At 34.6% G+C, this 26,617-nt stretch overlaps 1 protein-coding gene and 1 pseudogene across 1 annotated transcript; one reads left to right on the forward strand and one right to left on the reverse strand.

Annotated features, from left to right (window-relative positions):
- The first annotated feature begins 7,517 nt into the window (after positions 1-7,517).
- On the forward strand, positions 7,518-11,315 carry LOC147544561 (uncharacterized). Its single transcript, XM_086636964.1, has 3 exons — positions 7,518-7,832; positions 9,667-10,037; positions 10,151-11,315. The coding sequence occupies exons 1-3, from the start codon at positions 7,829-7,831 to the stop codon at positions 11,081-11,083; spliced, it is 1,308 nt and encodes a 435-aa protein (XP_086493090.1). The 5' UTR covers positions 7,518-7,828; the 3' UTR covers positions 11,084-11,315.
- Positions 11,316-21,648: 10,333 nt separating this feature from the next.
- On the reverse strand, positions 21,649-26,288 carry LOC147544562 (mechanosensitive ion channel protein 8 pseudogene; annotated as a pseudogene).
- Between the last annotated feature and the right edge of the window lie 329 nt (positions 26,289-26,617).

Consider the following 26,617-nt stretch of genomic DNA (forward strand, 5'->3'; position numbering starts at 1 on the left):
CTCCCTCTCTTTTCTCTCTCTTTCTTCTCTGTCTTTCTCTCTCTCTCTCTTCAATCTCTTTCTTTCTTCTCAATTTCTTCTATCTCTTCTCGCTCTCCCTTCTATCTCTTTAAATACGAAACTAGAGGAGTAGACCTCGTTTGATCTCAAACTAGACAAGATCTAGTTTGAAAAACAAACCAAATCTTGTGTAGTTTAAAATCAGATGAGGTATGTTGAGGGTTCCAATCGATCCAGATCCGATTTCGTCTAGAAACCAGAGCTCTGGCGAAGGGGCTCCTCCACTTCGTTGGAGTTAGGGAGAGAGAAACAGAGAGAGAGAGAGAAAAAAAGATAGAGATATAGAAAGAGAGAGAAGAGAAAAAAAAAGGGAAGATGAGAGAAGGGAGAGTGTTGCCAGAGATGGTGGAAGTGTCGTTGCAATATGTGGTGAAGGTCGCCGAAATTGATGGTGGTTGTGAAAGAGGAAGAAGAAGCTGGAAAATATTAATATTTTTACTCAAAACTCAAAAAAAAAAAAAAAAAAAATATTTGTTTCCACCAAAAACTTTCTACTCCAGATTTTTTTTATATCCATAAATCACCTACCTCAAATTTTCTTCAAATGAACACCACAAGTTTCTCGAAAGTTATAAGTACATCTTAATATTTTTTACTTCCATTTATTTTTTGGAGTTATTTCTTTTGTGTCCAGTAGTTTGTGACCACCTTTCTTTTAGCCCTTTATTCTTCGTAAATTCAAAATTAACTTTCTTTTGTTAACTTCGTCAGTTAACTTTAATAGTTAAATTTTTTGTTTCCATGATTACCTTTCTTATAAAAATGATTCTCTAATTTCATTTTCTTTTTTTATTTTCAATAGAGTTCATTCTAAAAAAAAAAACTATTTTAGGAGTAATTTTGGGGGGCCGAAAGAGAATTAATTCTAAAAAAAATTGAACACCATGAAAGCCAACTCATCTTTCCATCTGTCCTCCATTTCATCACCTCTTTCCTTCAGTTCATCTCTCTCGCCACCTCATCATCTTTCCAAACGAAGATCGTTGCGCAGCCAAATTTTTCGACAACCTTCAAACTTAACAATTTTTTTTTTTTTACTTTTCTTTCTCTTCTTCTCCTTTCGTCTTCTTCCTCTCTTTCTTCTTCTACCCATTTACTCGTTATTATTTATTATGTTATTAAACCTAAATACAAAAAGAACGTGTCTCAAACTTTAGGCATGTCTAGTGGTAGAAAAATAATATATTCAAATTTGGCCCCCTTTTTAATGTAAATGCCATAATTATCTTTCCTATAAATATATTTTCAAAATAAATTAATTAGATAATATGTCTCTCCACCTCACCCCTCTATACCTCACATCTCTCCCCATCTCACATCTCTCTCCACCTCGCCTCTCTCTCTCCACCTCACCATTCTCTTCGAAGAAGGTCGCCGACCGGAAAATTTTTCGACCGACGACTTTCAAATTAAAAAAATCTCTCTCTTTCTCTCTAAAGCTCCGATGAAGGGGCTCCTCCCCTTCGTCGGAGTGTTTAGAGAGAGAGGAGTGGATTTTTTTAATTTTTAAATTTTATGTTTGAAGGTCGCCGGAGAAGAGAGAGGTGAGGTGGAGAGAGATGTGAGGTGGAGAGAGAGGTGAGGTGGAAGTGAGATGGAGAAAGATGTTTTATAAGTAATTTTATTTTGAAAATATATTTATAAGAAGGGTAGTTATGATATTTTACATTAAAAAAGGGGTCAAATTTGAATATATAAAAAATATGGGGCCAAAAAAGAAACTGGTCATAAAGTAGGGGTCAAAAATGAAACAACTCTTGTGTTTATTATAAAATGATAAAAGTCGGAAGCAATTGTTATCAAACAAAAAATGTCATCATCTTTCGCAAGCACTAACCCTTTCTGGATTAAATTTGATAGAAAATTTAATTTAAGTCAGTCCTTCCTAGAATGAAATTTTGACTCTACCCCTGAGTTCGACTACAGTTATCTATCTTAATTCTACTCCCTCTTATGTTCTTTTAGAACTAGGTTTTTGTATTTAGATCCTAAGAATCAGTTTAATTCGGTATTATAAAGTCACGTTGGAACAAACATATGTAAGATCCTGTGAGTCAAAAGTCCCAAAGAAACTCTACATTTTGTTTCAGTCAATCTTGCTCCATTTCTTTATCTCTCTATACCAAACCCTAAAGTATTCTCTACACTGTACAAGTGTGATGAAGGACATGTTACTTACTCGAATTAAATAAGAAGATGAATCTGAGAGAATGATGGAGATAAAATAATATATGAAATGGCAAAATTGAGGGTGAAAAAGAACATGAAGATGATAGAGGAGAAAAGATGGTAGAAAATAATAATGAGGTAGAGAGTGAAATCAATTGGAGAAATGATCATGTGTCAACTTGTAAATTCCAATAAATATGTAAAATCACGAAATTAAAAAATATAAAACATAAAAAGAATCTAAAGAGTAAAGAGATAACTTGGGTAATGGAAAAAGGGTGCAAGGTTGAAAGTTGGACAAAATTTAGAGCTAAATTAATGTACCAGTTGGTCATGTTTGGGTGCTATTTGGGAGTTATTTAGCCATTTCACTATTCAAAGGCCAAATTTGTTGGAATCGATTTAAACCTTTACTTAGTCCATGATAGTGATAGGATTTGATTATTTCATCTAATTATTGTAACTCACTTAGAAATAAAATAATTACTAGTAATAATTTACAGAGAGTCAAACATTAATACCTTTCAACACAAAAAAAAAAAAGTCAAATATTGATATCATTAATTTACTCGGTTTTTTTTGTCAAACACCATAATTTACTTGGTTAGACATGCTAAAACTTTGAGTAATAATCACCTGTTTAATTAATCATACCTAACGTGGAATTAAACTTTTTTAAATCTAACTGACTATGAGACGTAATTTAGTTTATCCAGATCTACATTTTGTTGCTTTGATATTTCTCGAAGACATTACTATTTATACTCTGTTATCAGAACTCCAAGCCAACAGCCTTCGGTTGGAAGGATTTAGTCTTCCGCCTTAGAGGCACGGTTTGAGGCACGTCGACGACTGAAAGAAAAAAACTTCAAAATTTGTTTTTTTTTTTTTTTTGTTGAAAACTTCAAAATTTGTTGATTTATCAAGGTCTACAAAGACTATTCAAATTAGAGGAAAAAAAAAAGAATTTCAAGATTTGTTGATTTATCAAGGTCTATGAAGACCATTGAAATTAGCGGCATAATATATTAGACGATATTTTAGGTCAGTATCAAAACATAGGAACATTTCATTGGCTGCTGCAACAATAACATTCTATAGCAATTTGTCTTTCTAAAAGAGATATGTGCCACTAATTAGTATCATGTATAACAAAAATGCTAGACACTAAGTTTGAGGCCCATGGCAGTCCGAAAAGTGATGTAGACGGCCTCAACTAGTCAGGTTATGAGGATTGATCTGATTAATTAGAGCCGACCACATCACCTATCAATCCGTGGTCTGCCCCAAATTTTGGAGCCACAGTTTGAAAATCGTATCTCCTTGGTAAGTTTCATTGTGAACATTGTCACATGAGACCCTTTAGCATTACTGCAGTTATAAAATCGTTACACATGGTTTGAACAACTAACACCATGAAAATGGGATAAGTTGAATAAATGGAATAGATTTTTTTTTCTCTTGGTTTCTTATCTTTCAAGAATCTTTGACACTTTAAATTCTTTTTTTTTTTACAAAATAATAGCGCATAATTTAAATAATATTCATCTAATTTTTATATTAAACTAGACTAAACCAAATCAAGGTTTTCGAAAATTGGTTGAGATCGTACTTTCTATCAAAACCATCTGCATCAAAGAAAGTCTACTTTGCCCTCAAAATGGATGTAGCTAACGGTAATGGAGGAATGAAATGGAAATTCTTAGATTGGACTCTGATTTTTTATATAAGACACATACGGGGACCCTACGAACAGATCATGTTTTTTATTTGAGAAATCGACTACGATATACGTTATTCGTTACAAAGCATTGATACATCACTAAAATGTGATAAGCACGACAACCGCCTAAGTTAAACCATTAATGAAAGAGGCCTAAAGCTCAACAGCATGAAAGAGCCTAAAGCCCGACAAATTGGTTACATTATTTATACCTTTAATAATCCAAGTTCAATAGACCAAGATTCCACCTCCTTTGGTATTCGAACTCGGGACCTCTAAGGTTTTGGAGTTTATGGAAACCCTTTCAACCACTTGGGCAATCAAGTGTTATCGATTCTACTTCAGGAAGAAACAATCCTAACCATCCAATTGAGATAAAACAATTAACCTACTCTCACCAAGCCTTTTCCTTTTTCATGAATGAATCGAGTAAATACCAAACCTAATAATAACAAAACGACATTTCTCTCTGAATCCGCAAAAAGAAAGTGGGAAGGCACGATAAAAAACAAACCTTAAAGATAATTAATCACACTTCTCAGCCTATTCCCCCAATTTATTCCAACACCAGATTAGTTTTTCTCTTCTCGTTGTCTATATTATGTTTGTCTATTAGGGAATTTTGAGTGAAGTAATCTAATAGTTATAATTCAACCCACTTTCAACTTCTTTTTATTGAAATTAATCGTAATTCTTATGCAAAATAGATCAAGAGATAGAAACCAACAATAACTTTTAAGAAACTTGAGTTGTTGAAACATTTATATTATTACATTTAATTCATAAACCACAATTCAAAATTTTGACTTCAAACTCATAGGATCTTACTTACCCATGTTTACATTTGCTAACGTAAAATGATTGAAAGAGAAGTTCATGATGATGATTGCCAAATTTTTTTTTACGAAGACCAAAGATCACACCATATACTTTCCAGATTTGTTAAAATGAAATCTTAGACGGTTACAAAGGAAAATCTCAACATATGCTTCTCTTTCATTACTATGACTCATGTCTCTACTGTGACGCATGTCTCCAGCGGCCTACATTTGAAACCAAATAGGAGTAATTTATTAAAAAAAAACATACTTATTTCAAATGAAGGTAAACAAATACGAGCGATTAGTATAAATGAAATAAGTATGTAAAAAACTTAATTGAGTTGAGAAGATACACAGACGATCATGAGATAACTTTCGAAAATAATTTCTCATATGTTTCTTCCTTCTTCATTTGTATTTATTTCTCTCTTTAAGAACTACACTTTGTATGTAGGTTCTTCTCTTCTTTTGGGCCCTTTTGCATCCTTGTTTCTTTTGCTACTAAGGTAGTTTGGGCAACTCCTGATAGAATTAGAGAAAAGAGATAATTCATATTCCATGACAATTGTTGATTACAACAGAAATATATATAGAGTCTCAGAGTCACTCTATTAGGTAAGAAGACTAACTAAGATATATTCTCAATACTACAATATATCTTTCATAGATACGATAGAGAATAATATATTTGAAAGACATATAAATAATATTATATAAAGTCTTCATCATCTAAGGGTAGATGTGGTTGATGTCTTCATGATCCAATGGTAGATACTAATCTCATTTACATCCCCCCTCAAGCTAAGCTCGTCATTAGACTTGTTTCGCTTGTCATATAAATTATACTTCTTGCAATTTGTCAAGTCTTTTTCAAACTTTGCTTCATGTCTGTGAATATTTTTTTTTTCGTTTTTTTTTTTTGGAAATACTGGATGCGGATTTTTATTTTTCATATAGCCATGACAGAAGAAGTGGAAAACCAGAGTTAGATCAACTTCTTTTTTTCTTTTAGCACAATTTCTCCGTTCATTGTTAGAAAGAGAATTGAAGAAAATCACATTAGAAGAAAAGAAAATCTAAGCTAGGCCTTGAGTTCAGAAAAGCTTACTCAAATTTATTTATTTTTTTGAGAAAATGAGAGAGAAAAAGGATTTCAACTAGAAAGCAGTGAGGTCGTTGAAAATCCCACGAGAAAGATAGAGTTATATGGATTAGTAAAATAGAAAATATAAAGATCAAAGAAAATTGTAACTGTAGAAAAGAAGTCAGTTACTATAATGACATTGAAGAGAAATGAGAATTTGGAAGAATTTGAATCAATTTACCTCGATTAAGATCAATCATTGAAAATTGAATCCACGCATCCTCTAGAGAGCAGGAAGGTAAAGTAAAAAGGAAGAGATTTAAGAAAGGAAAAAAATATAAAGTAGTTAAAAGTAGTCAAGGTTTTGATGTTCGTAAATCTTGATGAACATAGTTGACAGATGAGATCAAATTTGTGACACTTGCAAGGGAGGAGTAACTTTGTAATGTAAGACATCCAAAACTCGTTATCTTTTTGTCTCTTTTAGATCTTAAACATTCTTCTACTATAGAAAAGTAGGAACAATTCTAGATCAAGAAGTTTATTATAATTTATTTTTTTAACTAAATGATTACAAAAAAGAAAACACAAATTTAGAAATCAGTAAAAAAAATCTATAGACAATACTCCGGCGGACGGTAGTCATGGATATCAGCTACCGCCGCGGGTTTTGCGAAAACTCACTAGGATCTAATTCAATACTCGTTAGAGTTTTTAGGCTCTAGATACCATGATAGAATTAGAGAGAAGAGATAATTCTTATTCCATGACAATTGTTGATTACAACCGAAATATATATAGAGTCAGATTCACTCTATTAGGTAAGAAGACTAACTAAGATATATTCTCAATATTACAATATATCTTTCATAGATACAATAGAGAATAATATATTTGAAAGACATATAAATAATATTATATAAAGTCTTCATCATCTAAGGGTAGATGTGGTTGATGTCTTCATGATCCAATGGTAGATATTAATCTCATTTACAACTCAATGGTTTTAAAGAGTTAAAAAAGAAAAAGTGGGACATAGAGAATAAAGACTATTACTAAGGGTAAATGAAAGGGTGTAATATTTGAATAAGATTAAAGGCTTGATGATGCCATACGTATGATCTTAGGTTGAAATCTAAGGGTTCAAATTTAGTGGAGATTAAAAGATTGAGATTTGAATACGATGCATTAACTTTGTCCTAGCCAGATTGCATTCATTTGGTCCCAGTAAGCAAAACAAGTTTTGTTTGTTATATAAATATAGATTATATTCTTCAAAACTAGTTTTTTTTTTGGAAGAAGCAAAATAGTTCATTAAAAAATAAAGAAGTGGTAGCCGAGAATGCTACCAAAAACTCTCTACAAAGATACACGCCAATACAGTGAAAGGCTTAAAGCCTAGTTAAAGTATCCCAATTAAAAATAAAATCACTAAAGTTTGTGTTCTTGATCCATGGTTGTTTGATTGCCCAATGGAACATCAACCCCTTGATCTTAACAACTATGTTTTCTATCATTTCTTCTTTTTCATTTTCTGCTTCAAGCACTGCTTCAAGCAGTCTAGTATTTCTTTCACTCCAAATGGTCTAAATAGCCGGAGGGGTGCATAGGTTGATGAAACTCTTCAAAACTAGTTTGAACATTCTTCCAAAAAAAACTAGTTTGAACAAGCTAAAGCGTTTACTTCCAATTAATATATTATTTATAGACTACTTTATAATCATCAACTATTTCTGCACCTAATTAATCCTCTCTTTAAGGATATGGATTACAGGTTATCAAATGCTGCTCAAGTTGGAAACCTAGAAGTCTTGAATGAATTACTCCTTAAAGATCAAACTATTCTTGAAAAAGTTTCTGTAAGTTCTCATTCAAGTACACCATTACACATAGCTGTAGTACTTGGCAAGGCCGCTGCCGTGAAAGAAATCACGGGAGAAACGTCTAAATTTGCCAAAGAATTGAATAAATATGGGTTACGTCCAATCAAAGGGATGGATCCAAAGTTCTTGAGGAACCAGAGCTACGCTAAGAAGCATAACAAGAAGGAAGGAGGATCTGCAATTAAAGAAGAACAATAAAGTAACAATGGAAGATTTTATGTTTGAATTTTGTTCCAGCAAGTTAAATTGTTGATGTTAGACTTGTTTTTATTTGTCCTATGGAGATGCATGCAAGAACATAAATTTTGCTAATGGTGTAATAATCCTTCATAATATTTGATACTAACGATGGTTTTGATTTAAAAAGATTATCTATCTTCAGATCCATTATTAGTTTTGTAGTTTAATTAATTCATTTCTTTTTATCTTTAGAGTATCTTGCTTTGTTTTTCTGTGTTTGATTAGTTGATAAAGTCTCTCTCTATGTTATTTCATCCTAAAGTAATTGCTAGTGAACAGATCATGCTAGCTCAGGTTTACTGGACAGTAGAAAACATTAGGGATTTTGAAGGTTTTGATCTTAAAGTCGACTAACTACACAATTTCTTCATAAATTATATATATGATGAATGATGAAATCAAATACCAAACCCTAAACTAGTTTCACCATAATTTAGTAGATATATATTTTTGGTTTATATTCTAAATTTGAAAATCGAGTTCGCAAGATCTGCAACCCAAGATTACATTCTGCAAAGCTTACAAATCCAGTTTGCAATTTACATTTTGCAACCTCAGATTGCAGAATTTTCGAAGTTTTTTTTTTGAAAAAGTATTAAAAGTGGATCTTGTTAGAAAGTGACGTTTTTTTTTTCTGAGTTCTTTTTTTTGGAAAAGAAGTATTGAAAGTAGATCTTGTTAGAAAGCTAATGAAAAATCCTTTCTAACTAGCTCGGGTTTACTGAACAGTAGAAAACAGTAGGGATTTTGAAGGTTTTGATCTTAAAGTCGACTAACTACACAATTTCTTCATAAATTTTATATATGATGAATGATGAAATCAAATACCAAACCCTAAATTAGTTTCACCATAATTTTGTAGATACATACTTTTGGTTTATATTTTGGATTTGGAAATCGAGTTTGCAAGATCTGCAACCCAAAATTACATAGCATAGCTTACAAATCTAATTTGCAATTTACATTTTGCAACCCCAGATTACAGAATTTTCTAAGTTTTTTTTTTGAAAAAATATTAAAAGGGGATCTCGTTAGAAAGTGATGTTTTTTTTTGAGTTCTTTTTTTTTTGGAAAAAAAGTATTGAAACTAGATCTTGTTAGAAAGCTAATGAAAAATCCTTTCTAAATATATAAATTTCATAGATTTGGACATCTCAAAAAAAAAATTATACAGATTTAAGGTTTACAAAATAAAATAAAAGAATTAGTTACACAAAATGACAAAAAGGTATTTAAGTCCGTGAATGTTTTCTAACCTAAATAATAGTTAAGAAATTTTGTGTTTCTTTACTCGTTTTCAATATTATTTTGAACTATTTAGTTAAAACATGAAATAGTTATATCACAACACGATTTTATTTAAGTATAAAAGAAAAATTCCACTTAAGTTTCATTCTGGAAGAAAGTTAAACTTAGGTATGAATAACTAAGACCATGAAGCCAACAATTCTTGGTTGGAGTATGAAAAGGGTTGGTCTTCCCACCTTAAAGGTTAAGGATTCGAGGCACGTTAGACCATTCAAAAAAAAGTTAAGACATGAAAATGGGGTAAGTTGATTAAAAATGTTGTATACAAATTGTGCCCAATAGATTTTTTCCTCTTTTTTGTTATCTTCCAAGAATCTTTGACATTTCAAACCCTAGTATTCATACATCACCTACAATTTGCCAAAGAATTGAATAAAGATGGGTTTTCTCCAATCCATTTAGCTTCAGCTAATAGGTATATTGAGATTGTCAAGGAACTATTAACCCAAGTTGGTTCTTATTTGTGTTTTCTTAAAACTGTAGATGGAAGAACTGCTCTTCATTGTGCAGTTATCAAAGGGCGAATTGAAGTCATTCGTGAATTGATCTCAACTAGTCTCGAATGTATTCGTGAAATAACATTTCTAGGCGAAACTTCTCTTCATCTTGCTGTGAAAAACAACCAGTTTGAAGCTTTAAAAGTTTTGTTGCAAACAGAAGTTTGTATGAATGACGATGAACTATTGAACGCAAAAGATCGAGATGGTAACACTTTGTTGCATTTGGCTATCTCCAAGAAACAATATCAGGTATACAAAATATTATATTTAGTATAATTAGATCTAATCTAGCTAGTTAAATTTTTAAGTTGAAGCATAAAATGATGGAAATTAAACTAATTCAATATCGTTTTGTTGTTTAGACCATTGAGTACTTGTTACTAAACGAAACAACGGGGACCCGAATTGAAGTTAATGCAAAGAACAGATTGAACTTGACATCCATGGATGTGTTAGATCTCTTGTTGCTTAGCGGTTCTCTCGAACTACACGATATAGAAATAAGAGAGATCCTTCGTCGTGTCGGTGGAAAGAGTTCACTTGATCTTCGCACTACTCAACAAGTAGTTTTTCCTCCTAAACCGACGATAACGGATCAAGAACAAGTAGTAACTAGTCAACATCCAGATCATGTAAGTATTGCTGTGAGTCAAGAACCTATTATTTCTCGAGCAAAAACACTACTAAAGGATTTCTCAAAGGAAATATACCTAGAGATAGATAATTCAACTAGCGAAACACGAAGTGCATTAATGGTTGTTGCAGTTCTAATAGCAACAGTTACTTATCAAGGAGGAATTAGCCCTCCTGGTGGTGTTTGGCAGGACAATTCGAACGGAAATAACAGCAACACTACTAGTAATACCGTCGCAGGTGGTTATCCAATGCACGAAGCTGGAAGAGCTATAATGAGTTATCAAAAAGCTTGTTTCATTTTGTTCATGATTTTTAATACTGTTGGGTTTTTTACTTCTTTAGTTTTAATTACATTATTGGCAAGTAAATTTCCTCTTAAAGCTTGGCTCCGACTGTCTGTTATATCAATGGCAACGGCATTTGGATGTGGTGTATGCTTTATTGCGTCGTTTAGTAGGTGTATGAGGATTATTCTTCTGTTGTTCTTCTGTGGAGCTGTTCTTGGTTGGTATTATTGGTGGCTTCAAAAGTTCGCGAAGGTTACTTTGCGACGGCTAAATGCTAATGCCACGAATCAAAACTTTTTGCGACGGATTATTCAGCTTATAGCAACTGGTTCTTTCAGGCCAAGTAATGCAGTTCATGATGTTCCTACGTGATCAAATCAACACTTTTTACAACGGTTATTCTGTTTATAGCAACGGCTAAATGAAAATACCACAAATCAACACTTAGATTAAATACCATTTATTTAGTAAATATTTTAAAAAAAATTACTCTTGTAAATGAACAAATCATCTTGTTTTAAGTTCAAGACATGAAATAATTAAATGTAAGTAATTGTACTTTCTTAACAATCAATTGATATAATTAAACACATTTTTTTCACAATTTTGGAGCTCTTGTTTGTTCTTTTTCAGAATCGAGTTGAAGTATTTTCCTCTAATGTATGTTAATTAGAAATGTTCTAGCACCATGGTGGTCTAACCCTAAGATTTGGGGAATTTGTTTTCTTCTTTAAATCCGAGTTTAAATTATCCTTTTCCTCCGATACTTTTAATTAGAAGACAACTAGAACAAAGTTAAGTTTTTCGTAACGGGAAGCCCAACAGCCCATACAAGAACCTCTATGATGACTCCGTCGGTGACCGTCCCTAATACGACAAGGGGTAATGGGTATTTTAGTCTTTTTACTTGGAGGCTAAAGTACCCTTATCTTAGAAGCTAAGTAAGCGAAGCGGCACCAAACGGATCATTAAGGGAGGTTTTCGTGTGTAGTGTGAACAAATAAGATATGAAATGGGCCGTTGCAGAAGCTAAATATAATTAGAAATAGGGAAAACTATATTGCTTTCATTAATCCTTGTGTTTGACAAATATAGATTGATCTATTTGAAGAAAAAGAATGAGTAATTTCTCAATGTCTGTTCCTCAATTTTATATTCAAAGTCAACCAAATCTTGTCGGTTTGAATTGTCCTTTCATCTGTTTTGATTAATTTTTCTTAGTGTTTGCACGTCTATATCCAAACATTCAAATCATTATCGCCTACCAACTTCATGTATACTTCAATTTATTGTCTAGTTCCTTAACTAAATAATGCTATTATCTACCCTAATCGTGTGATTTTATATATAAGACCAATACTTTCAAAATTTCTCTTGAAGGACTCTGTTTGACATTATAGGGTGCAGTATACGGTAGAACCTCGACCATTTTCATGAAGGTCGTGATTTTGGGGAATAAAAAAAATCACTGAAGAATAAAAAGTTTCTACAAAATTGTCAACGAAGATTGACTTTTTTATTTCTATTTGTTGCTATAGGCTTCCAATTTTGGGAGTCAAATTTTTAAAAGGTTCCATAAAAGAATTTAGAATGAAGTTATAAGAATTTTTTGGTTCCTAGTCCAAAAATCTACCCATAAACACATATTTAGTCCCCCCTAATATTAATATAGGGTTTTAAGCCAAAATAATAATTATAATTGATATTTAGTCCAAATTAGTTAAGTAAGTCTAGACTTTAAAAGTTCTTGTTTTGTTTCATAAATTAACTGTTATTTATTGTTAAAGTTTCATACTTTATTTCATGTTTTCCATACTTTATTTCATTTTTTTTATATGTGTCATACATAACACGTTATTTATCAACAATGTTTCTTACAAAACGAAAAGGACTAAAAACCTATTTTCTGGGAAGATTGGACCTTAAGCTTTTTTTGAACTTTATTTTGGACTTAAAACCCATGGACCCGAAATATAAACTTAACAAAATCTTTTTAAGATTGGGTTATTTCCCTAATGGCCCCCTACTTTGTGACCAGCTTCCTGCCTAGCCCCCTACTTTACAAGAAATACCCATATGGCCCCCTTCCGTTATAACACCGTTACTCTCTCTCTTCCATTTCTTTTCTCTCTCCTCCAACATGTTTTCTCTCTCTGCCACCTCGTTAAAACCTGCCAACTCATCATCCAACTCATCATCTTCTCCTAGAAGGTCGCCGACCGGAAATTGCCGGCCGGCGACCTTTAAACCTAAAAAAAAAAAAAAAAATTTCATCTCTCTTCTCTCTTTGTCTCTAAAAAAAAAAAAAAAATTTTTTTTTTCACCTCCCTCTCTCTCTCTCAACTCCGGCGAAGGGGGTTACCCTTCGTCGGAGGACCTTTAAGGTCTGCCGGAACAGACCATGAAGGTCTGTTCCGGCAGACCTTAAAGGTCTACTCGAGCAGACCTTCCAGATCTGCCGGAACAGACCAGGAAGGTCTGTTCCGGCAGACCTTGATCTGCTCGAGCAGATCAAGGTCTGCTCCGGCAGATCTGGAAGGTCTGCTCGAGCAGATCAAGGTCTGCTCCGGCAAACCTTTAAGGTCTGCCGGAATAGACCTTCCTGGTCTGTTCCGGCAGACCTTCCAGATCTGCTCGTGCAGACCTTTAAGGTCTGCCGGAACAGACCTTCATGGTCTGTTCCGGCAGACCTTAAAGGTCCTCCGGCGAAGGGTAACCCCCTTCGCCGGAGTTGAGAGAGAGGGAGGTGAAAAAAAAAATTTTATTTTATTTTTTTTAGAGAGAGAGAGAGAGGAGAGATGAAAAAATTTTTTTTTTTTTTTTTTTTTAGGTTTAAAGTTCGCCAGCCGGAAATTGGTCGACCGGCGACCTTCCCGGAGAAGATGATGAGTTGGATGATGAGTTGGCAGTTTTTAACGAGGTGGCAGAGAGAGAAAACATGTTGGAGGAGAGAGAAAAGAAATGGAAGAGAGAGAGTAACGGTGTTATAACGGAAGGGGGCCATATGGGCATTTCTTGTAAAGTAGGGGGCTAGGCAGGAAGCTGGTCACAAAGTAGGGGGCCATTAGGGAAATAACCCTTTAAGATTCTAAACTCTTTCCAAGTATTTCTTCTTTTCTTCATCTTCTTCTCCTAAGATTTATTTTTTTTCTAATCACTAAACTCTAAAAACATGGGAAACAAACCTAATATGTTTAGATGTGATCAAAAACATGTTTTAGGGTTCAAAATTAACTGGTTTCTAGGGTTTAGAAGATGTATTAAAAGCTTCAAGGGATTTTGTTAGGTGATTTCTAAGGTTTAGATTGTGATGTAAACGCAGCGAAAATAAAGAAGATAATAAACTTGAACGAAGAACGATAAGAATAACTATAAAATGCAAAACTTTGATTGATAATTCGCTTCAAGATGATCTTTAATGACAAACTTAACGCCCCTTTTATAGGAACGTGGACTCTATTAGATAGATTGAAACTAGGATTCCTAAATATCGAACATACTTAAACATAGCAACTTCCTAAACCTAGACTCAATGAGAATCAGGCCAAACTTAGACACTTACTACTAACCCTAATGGGCTCGGTCGATTGGCCTTCTAGATGATTCGACCAAGAGGCCCATTGATGAGGTCGTCCAGTCCGACTTTATCTACATCAGCCTGCCCTTCTCTCAAGAGGTTCGTCCCGAACCGTTTGGTTAAGAAAAGTTTGATGTACCCGCATAAGATGAATTCCACCAAGGCTATTCGTAACTCACACTTTGAACAAAGTTTGCATTAGAAGTGAAGGATACTAATTTGCAAGAAATCGCTCACCTCATACTGAATCTCATATGACAATGATTCTTGCAAAATTAACTTTAGTGAATGAAGAACATTCATCTCGACATCTTCATGAAATTCGTCATCAAGAGCCAAAGTATAAACGTAACCAACTTCAATTAAGTTTTCAAGGTTGAAACATGTATTGTTGATATGACACTCCAAATTTTCCTTCCCACGTTCATCTTTATGAAGTTTATAGAATCTAAATATATCATAATATGTCAACTTATGAAATCCCCGAGTTAATACATCACACTGTCAACGAACCAAAATTGACAAATCCTTGTATGGAAGCTTAGGGTCGATTTTGCATTCACTAAGGATTCCTCCAACATAATTTTTAATAATCCCTCGCCAGATATCTTTCTCTAAATAAATCTCCTTTGTGAACCCCTGCTTAGCAAAATAGCTGACAACATTGTTGTCTACATAAGTTTGAAACTAAGTAAGCCCATCAACGCCACGAGCGTGTTGTTTCCATTGATTTGTCAATCTCGTTCCGTAGCCTTTTACTTGTTGAACTGTTGTAATTGTACAAAACACAATCTCCCCAAAATTTTTACTAAGACAGGGACGATACATGATGCCTCCAACAACCACACTATACTTGTTAATCATTACAGATTTGTGGCTTCTGTGCTTCACAAGATGAACAATGTGCTCCTTGAGCATATTAGGTAGTTGCGTTGAAAAGATAAGTGTCAATCTTGTCAACCAAATCAATTGCTCGTCAATTCCGCCATTTGCAAAGCATACAAACTTGAGTCATTCTGCTTCTTCCTCTCTCTTCAAGCGTTCTTCCCTAACACTATTAGCTCCAGATGATTGAATATTATCAGTGAGAAAGAATTCCCTTTACCAATTCATCCTTAACAACAATTCCGCCTGATGAAACCTACCTAATCACGGTCGAATAGTCCGTAATTTTAAACCATTCCCATGTTCTCCTTTGCTAATCTTTCTCAGACTTAGCTTTTAAGGAGTCATTCTTTGCCTTAACTTAGCAAGCCTTGTTGGTTTTGATAGAGATATCTGATCCTACAAATTAGGAATCAGTCAAACTAAGATTGATATTTGAATTTTGAAATTCTGTTTTGGTTTATGTAATCTGTATATTGACTAAGTCATGTAACTACCAAAAGATAAATCAATATAAATCACTCTGAATCCCTTGTGGAAGGATACAGAGAATCATTTCTTTACATGGTATCACGAGCTTAGGTTTTTCTCCTCGACTTCAAACTCTGTTTCTAGTCTCTGACTTTAATGGCTTCAGCAACTAACTCCTCCTCCACCTCCACCACAACACCTTACCACTACCCTAGCCTCACAAATCTAGTTCCATTAGTTTCAATAAAGCTTGATAACACCAACTTCCTTACTTGGAAAAAGCAGGTTGTACCCATCATGAAATCTCAGGATCTTTTTAGCTATGTTGAACCATCTTCAACCCCACCTCCCTCTATGATTCATAATCCAGAAACTAATCTCGAAATCCCTAATCCAGCCTTTTTACAGTGGACTAGAATAGATCAAACCTTGATAAGTTGGCTTCATACCACCCTCTCTCCATCAATCTTATGTCAGACTCCAGACTTCCAAACTTCTAAAGACCTGTTCTCCTACTTACAAGACACCTTTAGTGCTCAGAATACCGCTAGAAAATCGCAACTCATTCTTCAGCTACAAACTATTCAGAAGAACACATTATCAATGGCTGAATATATTGGTAAGATAAAAGAAATCTCCAATGCCATTTCTGCGTCCCATGCTCCTGTTCCTGATATAGAGTTAGTTCTCCATACCCTTAGAGGTCTAGGTAATGAGTATTCAACCTTTGTCACTACCATAAAGACAAGAGAAAACCTTCCCTCCTTTAGTCAACTCCAGCCCTTCCTTTATACACAGGAAATGAAACTCAGTCAGCAACAATCCCTTTCTAATGCATCTGTTTCCACTGCCTTGGTGGCAAAATCAGCTCAGCCATATCAATCTAAGTACTCAAACCAAAAATATCCTCGTCAATCTTATATATCGAGAGGTGGATACCGAGGAGGACGTTCTGATTCGAGGGGTCGAGGAAGAGGTCGTTCCAACTATCAAAATCAGTCAGGTTCATCTCAAAATTGCTTCACACCAAGCCAAAACTCCATTCTTGGCAGCCCAAATCAGCAAGTTGTTTGCCAAATTTGTGGGCGTACAGGGCACACAGCATACTACTGTTACCACCGGGATGATCACTCATACCAACCGAATGATGTCCCTCAATCTTTCGCTGCATACCAACCAAGTGAGATCTCGGCTGATCCAAACTACTATGCTGACTCGGGAGCCTCTAACCACATGACAAATGATGCTTCGAGTATGATTAATCGAGGTCCATATCATGTCTTTCATGTGCCTTCTATATCCAAAAATTTATTATCTGTTTCTCAACTAACCAATGATCTTGATTGCTTTGTTCTATTTGACCGGTATCATTTCTTTGTGCAGGACCGACGAACGGGGAAGCTAGTCCTTCACGGTCTTAAAAAAGGGAGGACTCTATCAGTGTGGAGAAGGCATTTCGTGATTTTAATAAAAATGTTAGGTCTTTAAATTCCTGCTACTTAGGTACCAAAATAAAAAGCAATGTCTGGCATATGCGCCTAGGGCATCCTCATGCTCGTTGTTTCAATCAAATTCTATCTAATAAAACTATTTCAGTCCTTGATGAATCAGTTTCAAATAACATATGTGAAAGTTGTGTGTTATCGAAGCACCACCGTCTTCCGTATACCAGTTCTACAAATTATTCAAAAGTTCCAATTTCTATCATTCATTCGGATCTATGGGGTCCCTCTCCGGTTGCATCTTCACTTGGTCATCGTTACTTTTTGCTCTTAGTCGATGAGAATACTCGTTCCTCTTGGATTTATTTTCTAAAAGAAAAATCTGAAGTATTTCAATGTTTTAAAATTTTTAAATCCCTTGTTGAAAACCGTTTTGAACGAAAAATTAAAATTTTTCAGAGTGATGGTGGGGGTGAATATTCATCACATCTTTTTACTACTTTTATTTCACAAAGTGGAATTTCACATCAGGTTTCATGCCCCCACACCCCACAACAAAACGGGATGGCTGAAAGAAAAATTCGACATATTGTCGAAACTGGTTTGGCTCTACTACATCAGAGTCACCTTCCAAAATTATTTTGGCCTGATGCATTTCATACGGCAACATATTTGATAAATCAATTACCAACTCCAATTTTGAAAAATCAGACACCATTTTCATTGTTATTTGACCAACAACCAAATTATGAGTTTTTGAAAGTATTCGGTTGCCGGTGTTACCCACTTTTGACTCCATATCGGAAAAACAAGTTAGAATATAAGAGTTATCCTTGTGTTTTCATAGGATACAGTGATTTCCATAAAGGTTACAAGTGTTTTGATCCGAAAACAAGTCGTACTTTTATTTCAAGAGATGTGCTTTTTGACGAAAATTTATTTCCGTTTGCTTCACCATCGATGCATGATGTCTCTAAAGAAATCAAGATTGATGATGCACCTAAGTGGGTTTTTCTAGATTTTAATCACTCAACCCAACAACAGCCAAATCAAATATCAATGTCCCCATCTTCACCATTGTCTTCTTCTTCCCCGACGTCTTCATCAATTAACACTTCGTCTCCAGCTGAGGATAATGCCATCACCGTCACTGCAGAACCTCCTGAAAATCAGACCGTGTCAGTCCCAACTCCTCCGTCGTTGGTTCGACCCACACATCCAATGACGACTCGGTCAAAAGAAGGTATATCTAAACCTAAGGTTATTACTTCTTTGCTTGCATCTAACCACAATATCTCCACTGCTTTTCTTTCTACTGTTCCACCATTACCGATGGAACCAAGTTGTTTTACGGATGCCAACAATAATCCTAAGTGGTGTGCAGCAATGAGAGATGAGTTTAATGCTCTCTTGAGAAACAAAACATGGTCTTTAGTTCGTCGGAAGAATGACATGAATTTGATCGGCTGCAAATGGGTATATAGAGTTAAAACAAAGAGTGATGGGAGTGTGGATCGTTTTAAAGCCCTTTTAGTGGCGAAAGGTTATTCTAAAAAACATGGACTGGATTATGACGAAACCTTTTCTACGGTTGTCAAACCAGCCACGATCCGTCTCATTTTGAGTATTGCTATTACATCGGGGTGGCCAATTAAACAACTCGACGTCAAAAATGCGTTCTTGCATGGTTTTCTTGATACCGAAGTTTATATGCAGCAACTAGTTGGTTTTGTAGATAAAAATTTTCCAATTCATGTTTGTCGTTTACATAAAGCAATTTACGGGCTTAAACAAGCTCCTCGTGCGTGGTTTACTCGATTTACAGCATACCTCCAAGAATTGGGTTTTATTGGTTCCAAATCGGATACATCTCTATTTGTCTATCAAACTCCTAATTCGATTACAATTTTATTACTGTATGTGGACGATATACTTATTACCGGCTCAGATTCGACCACTTTATCTTCTATCATCTCCCACTTGAATCAGGAGTTCTCAATGACAAATTTGGGCGATGTACACAATTTTCTTGGTATGGAATTAAAGAGGACAGAATTTGGCATTTTCATTACTCAATCAAGGTATACTTTGGACTTGTTAAATAAGATTGATTTATTCTTATCAAAACCAGTCTCGACACCGAGTTCATGTGGAAAGAAAATGTCCCAATCTGATGGGGAACCTTTTACTGACGTTACACTATATCGTTCCCTTGTTGGAGCCCTTCAATATTTATCTCTCACACGGCCTGATATAACCTATTCGGTAAATCAAGTTTGCCAATTTATGCAATCTCCAACCAATATACATTTTAGTGCAGTCAAACGAATCCTACGATACTTGAAAGGAACCCTTGGACGAGGCTTATTTTATTCATCGAATTCTGGTTTTCAGTTGAATGGTTTGGAAACTCATATTAATGGTTATTCGGATGCTGATTGGGCCGGCGACCCTGACACTAGAAGATCTGTGTCAGGTAGTTGTGTTTTCTTAGGCAACCATATGATTTCATGGACTTCTAAAAAGCAGCCAACAGTGTCAAGAAGTAGCACTGAAGCCGAGTATAGGGCAATGGCATTTGCTATTGCTGAGACTGTATGGATTCAGCATTTGCTTAAAGATGTCGGAGTTTTTCTAAAATATCCTCCAACAATTTTCTGTGACAATATTAGTGCCACATACATGGCGCATAATCCAATACTTCACTCTCGCACAAAACACATTGACCTTGATTACCATTTTGTACGAGAGCGAGTAAATCGGGGTTCCTTACATGTGGAGTTTGTATCAACTAAAGACCAAATTGCGGATATTTTCACCAAAGGGCTGGTTAAGGCAAGACATCAATTTCTATGCTCCAAGCTTTCACTTAAAGATCAGTCCGTTCAGCTTGAGGGGGAATGATAGAGATATCTGATCCTACAAATTAGGAATCAGTTAAACTAAGATTGATATTTGAATTTTGAAATTCTGTTTTGGTTTATGTAATCTGTATATTGACTAAGTCATGTAACTACCAAAAGATAAATCAATATAAATCACTCTGAATCCCTTGTGGAAGGATACAGAGAATCATTTCTTTACAGGTTTGTTATCTAACCTAGAAGTAAAAACGCTTATTGAATCATTATTTTCATCTTCAACACTACTTCTTCTTGATCGTTTTCAAAAGTAGCAAACCTACTTCCTCCTCCTCTTGTTATACTAACAGGATCGTTGTTTGAAGGAAGAACACCATCTCTAGTATCGCTGTCAAAAATGGTTAGGGTGTTATTGTCCTTCCCATTGTCCACCATTGAAGGTGATCGAATAATTGTAGACCAGCGATTGAGTTTCTAGGGTTTATCTGAAATTCAGGAGATGAAACCCATGACAACAAAAATTCATGTGGGAAAATCTTATGATTTGAAACACGAAATTCTTCTCCCATAATTGCACATGGATCAAATATGTGGTCTGGGCTTAGAATTTTCATAAAAGTTTCTTTTTCTTTTTCTTTCTCGGATAGTGAAAGAGCATTGTTTTCATCGTGAACTTCTTTAAATTCCCCGCACTACCAAGGGTCCTCCTTTAACTGTTACGAAAATACCATGAAAACTCCCAAGGCCCTTTGTAGCAATCACAATCCAACAAAGTCACAGAACAGTGACATTGACCAACTTAGTTTAAAGGATCTCGATGAACTACTAAGTCATCCTGATTATCTAGACTAGAAGATACAAATATGATCTGATTTGACTCCTTTCTTGAGCAAAGAGTTAAAACATCTCCAATAAGACTTTAGAAAAACTCTAAAAATCCTAATTTTCAGGTGTGAAAAGTGAATATCTAAATGATCTATTTCCTACGTGACCACTTAAAAATACTCTGTAAAAAACAGTCCAATGAAACACTCAATAGAAATTTTGGCCCTTAGAGCAAATCCAACCTAGGTCTGGCTGAGGCAAAAACTTTAAATTTTTGGTCTCAGCCAGGCCATCCAAGGTCACTCGGTTTGGGGCTGAGCCCTGACCGACGCCTTTAGTCGACCCTAACATTAGGGTCGATTGAAGGATTCCCAACGTGACCGTTGGGTAAAATCTTTATCCAGTTTTTTCCTTTTTTAATGTAATTAATTTAATTTTTTAAAACTTTGATTAGTTTTTTTAACTCTAACAAAAAATCACACATTAATAATTACAATACATACCAACGTGTCGTTCTCCGAATAATTTTTCAACTTTGGAAAAAAAAGTATTTCAAAAATAGTTAAAACATGTGTTTCGTACATACACAAAATCACACACGTTTTTCGCACACCCACAAAAAATTCACACGCGCGTTTCCTACTTATACAAATTTTAGACATAAAGAGAAGCTGAAGTTGGATATGAATTATTGAAGCGAAACTGAAGCTGAAAATTTTAGGTAAAAAATGGTTTTTTCGCCAGAAGACAGACTAGAGTTGGAGTTGTTGTTCCAAGAACTAGGTTCCCACCGCGCCCTACGGGCGCGGAAGATCCCTCTTGGCTAACGCCGTTGTGGTTGATTACATCTCAATCTTACGAGTAAAGTGTTCATGATTATTCTCCGAATGTGGGTGTTGCAGATTCATCTTCGGGAGTCGAATCATGTATCTGCTCATCAACTGTAGACAATACTCCATGACGAACTACTTTCATTAATCTCTTCATTCTCCAATCAGAGACATTTTTCTGGTTCAATTTGTGAAATTGATCAATGGTGATTGCTTCGTCTTCCTGCCTAGGAGTTGCTCCTCCAGACTTAGCACACTTACCAATCTTGGGAGTATTTTGTAGTCCCCCACTTCCAATTATCTTCTCGCTTTTCGTTGGTGGCAAAGCTGTAGCACTTAGATCAACCAGCATTTTAGCTCCTGCATTCGGAAGTTGTTGAACTTCAGCCATTACTTCTTCATCTTCTTCCTGGTTCTTCTCAATCTCAAACAATGGCGAACCCGATAACGTCTCAATTACATACTGGTTAAACAAAGAATCTTGAATTCGATCGAAATAAGTACTCACATGAAACGACGAAGCGAGAACTTTCACAAGGAGGGTTTTCACAAGCCATATCAGTTTACCAGTCAACAAATAAATCAAGATCTTAGTTATAACAAAACGTAGTGTTTTATCCTTCACTTGAGTCGCAACTTTCTTATCGAACAAATGATGCCAAGCAATCAAAACTAAACCTGATCATAAACAATTCGGAACTGCTTTTCTCAATCCATAAACAAAATACAAGACCCTTTTCCTTAAAATGAAATTCCTTTCTATAAAGAAGACAACAAACCTACTTCCCCAACCAGAAACTAATCTCCCACAGATGATTAAACTCTTCAACGTATAACACAAAGAAATACATTATTCCCATAAAAAAAAAATACATTAAACTCATCAACATTTATACAGAAAAGAATTAGTAACTATTCTTCTCAATATTTTCTCCAAACACATTTAGTAACGTATTTTATCGTAAAAATACATTAGAAAACTAATGAAGTTGAAAAGAAAATCATTTTATATATTAGTAAACCTAAACGTGCATTTGATTAAACTCTTCGTTGGTGTATTTGTAAAAATAGGCATATTGGAGCATGCACGTTTGATTAAACTCAAACCTAAACGTGCATTTTATATATTAGTTAATCATACATTGGTGTTGTCAGTTTAATTTGGTTTGTATTAATCTGACCACTTCGATGGGGTTTCACCTTTTTACATCCTAAATGCAAGGGAAATTTTTTTAGGTTTGTCTAAAATTTGAAAGATTGATGAAAAACTGGAAAAAAACACCTAAAGAGAGAAAGAAAAAAAATCATAAACCTTGGAACTTAATATGATTAAACTCTTCAACATATAACACACACAAATACATTATTGCCATAAAAGAAAAATACATTAAACTCATCAACATTTATGCAGAAAATAATTAGTAACTACTAAACAGAAAAAAAAAGTACAATAAACCATCGGACTTCAAATGATTAAACTCTTCAACATATAACACAAACAAATACATTATTGCCATAAAAAAAACAAATACATTAAACTCATCAACATTTATGCAGAAAAGACTAAAGAGAGAATGAAAAAAAACTATAAAACATCGAACTTCATATGATTAAACTCTTCAACATATAACACAAACAAATACATCATTGCCATAAAAAAAAACAAATACTTAAATTCATCTACGTTTATGCACAAAAGAATTAGTAAGTACTCTTCAAATAAACTCGTGGTTTTCACGGCTTCTTCAAAGAAAGAGATGAAACCGAATTTGAGTGAAGATTTGAGAGAGCTCTCGGCTGGAAGGTGTATTCTACAGTAGAGAGAGTGATAAATGGCTAAATACTCTTACCTTTTGAAAGAGATAAAATCAGAGAAAGATAGCTGGAGACTGATTGCAGATTTTATTTAGAGAATCAAGATAGGATTGACTAGTTTTTTTTGGTCTGTTTTAATTCTTCTTCTTCTACCTATAAAGTAGGGAAAGATAACAGGGAAGAGCAGTTGGGTTTTGGAGGGACAGAGGACAACAACATCTCAATCTCTTCTTCTCTTGAGCTTCATTGCTATAATTTTAAGAGGAGAGAAAGAGTTATAGAGAGAGAGAGAAAGAGCTCGGTTAAGGAGCCATCATCATCTCACTCGTTTTCTTTTGCATTTTTCTTTTTCTGTTTTTGTTATCTCCTTCTCTGTGAGAGAGAGAAATTACAATACAGTAGAGAGAGAGATTACATTAGAGAGAGAGAGGTTGTATAGAGAGAGAAAAGATTAAAAGAAACAAAGTTTCAATCTTCTTCTTCTTCTTTGATTCGTATCAACTTGGTTATTAATTGTTCTTATTTACTGTTGCTATTAAGAGTTATAGAAAGAGCGAGAAGAGAAACATAAAAACAGAAAGTTAGAGAGAAAAAGAGAATTGCAGAAGGTGAGAAAATAATTTTCCCACAGGGAATCCATTTCCGGGAAGACGAGAAAATCGTTTTCCCTGAGGTTGCGTTTGGCAGAATTCTGGAGAAACAGAAGGAAATCACTTCCCTAAGGCTCTGTTTGGTTTGAAAATAGCAGAAAAAGTTAAATTTTCTTCCTTTCTCTTTTATTCTTCATATTTATTTAAATCTCGATCATGATTAGCTAAGACTCTCCATCTAGGATTTTACGATGAAACCCATTTTTGATCTTTTAGAGACATATTTTTATTGATTAACTCTTGATTAATGCTTCATAGTTTAATTCATTTTAGTTTGATAAATAGATTTTTAATTCATTATCTATACTTTTAGTTTGATGCATCATACTTAGGTTGAATCCTTTGATGATGCATACTTACCGATTGATAGATAATAGTTTAGAGATTTATTTATTTAAAATAAAATGATTACATCGTTATGTTTTATTCGGTTTTAACAAAAACATCTCCAGGAATTAGGATAGTTCATTATCCGAAATTCTGAGTTATAAAAAAAGAGAGAATTAACCATTTTAAGTATTTGTTTCTAAAGGTGACTTTATGTGGTGAATTCCTAAAACCTAGACCTCTCCCCCATTTGAGTTCATCTTTTTATTTGTTTTAATATTTTATATATTTTATTTTTAAACCAAAACCAAAATCAAAACATTTGAAAAATCTTATTACTTCTTAGTTTTAGAATAGATTTCACTTAGTCTCTGAGGAACGAACCGGTCTTACCGGAACTATTACTTGACGCCCGTATACTTGCGGGTGGTGACCTATTTAGGAAACTTTCTAGGCCCATCAAGTTTTTGGAGCCGCTGCCGGGGACCATGTTTTAAATTTGTTCTAATCTTGGAAAGTTTTTATTTTTGGTAAGTTTTGATTTTTGGCCACTTTGACTTGCTTCTCTATTTTTGGTGTGTATGGCATTAAGGAGCGAAAGAGAAGGCGCAAACAAGGAGGAGAAGTCAAAAAGAAGAAATTTACAATTTTATTTTATTTATTTATTTTATTTTTGGTGAGAGAGAGACTTTAGACTTTCTTAATTTTATTTTTTTGGATTAATGTTTTGACCCTAAATTAGAGGGCTTTTAAATTGTAACCGAAAAATCAAACGAAGCCTCGGGTTCGGACACTTAAGGGAAGAGTGGCCCGGGTCGTCCTCAAAGGTCATCGCCCGTCTTAAACGGGAGGTAATTTCTCTGACCACCCACGAATCCCCTGTAAGTGGGTACTTGGATGTTTTTTGTGTGCCTCATTGATTTGACGAACTGCTTAGTTTAATCGACTTTAGTAAGGGCACAAACCCCAATACAAGATAGGAGTCAAATTTCATCACCGATCCCTTGCCCATTTAGGAAACAACGTTGCGAATCCCAAACCTCACTTAAATTAAAATCTGGTTTAGACATTGGCCTTAGGGTATCAAGCTTATAGGATCTTTGAAACAATTCAGGGACTTAATTTTTATTTGGGCATTCCTAAAAGGAAAAAGTCACTCAATTCTTTAGAAAGTCACCTCGAGAAGAGGAAACGTTACCGAAGGTTGGACGGCTATCACAACGTTCATCGTTGGTCGTCTAAAAGAATTGTTTGACCGTATTACTTTGACGGATTAACCCTCATAACAATTATAGTTCAGGCTTTCTTACAATATAGGAGCTGTCTAGACTTTTAAGTGAAATTGACCAACCTGTCAGTCGTCCAGATTTTGTTTAGGTTGCGTGGTTGAGTCAGCTTCATTGTGGTTGTTTTCCTTCTAGGATCTTCGTAGTGCTTCCCCGGTTTTCGATTAAAAAAAATAAAAAATTGATGAGAAATGGATAGATCGTGGTCCCAACATAATGGCAGAAGGGACGAGAGTTCTTCAAATCTACCATTGTGGTATTTAGCAAATGGGGAGAATAGTAGTAGTCATCCTAGAGACAATAAGCATAATGATGGTCGTAGGGATTATTATTCAACCTCAAGAAGGTTATGAACCATATTATAGATATCCTAATAGATCATCTTACATGCATTATAGTAGAGAGTCTTATGCTCCAAATGTGTCCCAACCACAATGGGAAAACATTGAAACTAATGACTCTTACTTGTATTATAACGAAGAATTTTATGCTTCACACGTATCTCAACCTCAATGGGATAAAGGTGAAACTGTTGATCCTTCATCTTTAGCATCACCTTCGTTAGTCCAAGTCGTTAGTGATCTTCAAAAGATTACTTTCGAAGCCATCAGTACGCAAAGGATGATTATTGAAGAGTCTTATGCCTTACACAAGGCTCAATCTCAATGGGATAACGGTGAAAAGGTTGACTCTCCATCTTTAGGATCATCTTTGTTGGCTGAAACTATGAGCATGTTAAGGAAGATTATTGAAGAGTCTTATGCTTTAAATGTGTCTCAACCTCAATGGGATAACGTTGAAACTATTGACTCTTCATCTTTATCATCATCTGCATTGACCCAAACTGTTAGTGATCTTCAAAAGAGTACTTTCGAGTTTTGTCAGACTTTAGAAGAAAAGACTGACAATATCTGTAGACCTCTACAAGAAATAACAA

This window comes from Eschscholzia californica, unplaced genomic scaffold, assembly GCF_041429995.1.
Source record: "Eschscholzia californica isolate CP2 unplaced genomic scaffold, dmEscCali1.0.p SCAF_4, whole genome shotgun sequence".
NCBI classification, from domain to species: Eukaryota; Viridiplantae; Streptophyta; class Magnoliopsida; order Ranunculales; family Papaveraceae; genus Eschscholzia; species Eschscholzia californica.

Coding starts and splice junctions, on each gene's coding strand:
- LOC147544561 (XM_086636964.1), top strand. Junction 10,038..10,150: donor TCTCCAAGAAACAATATCAG/GTATACAAAATA, acceptor TTTGTTGTTTAG/ACCATTGAGTACTTGTTACT.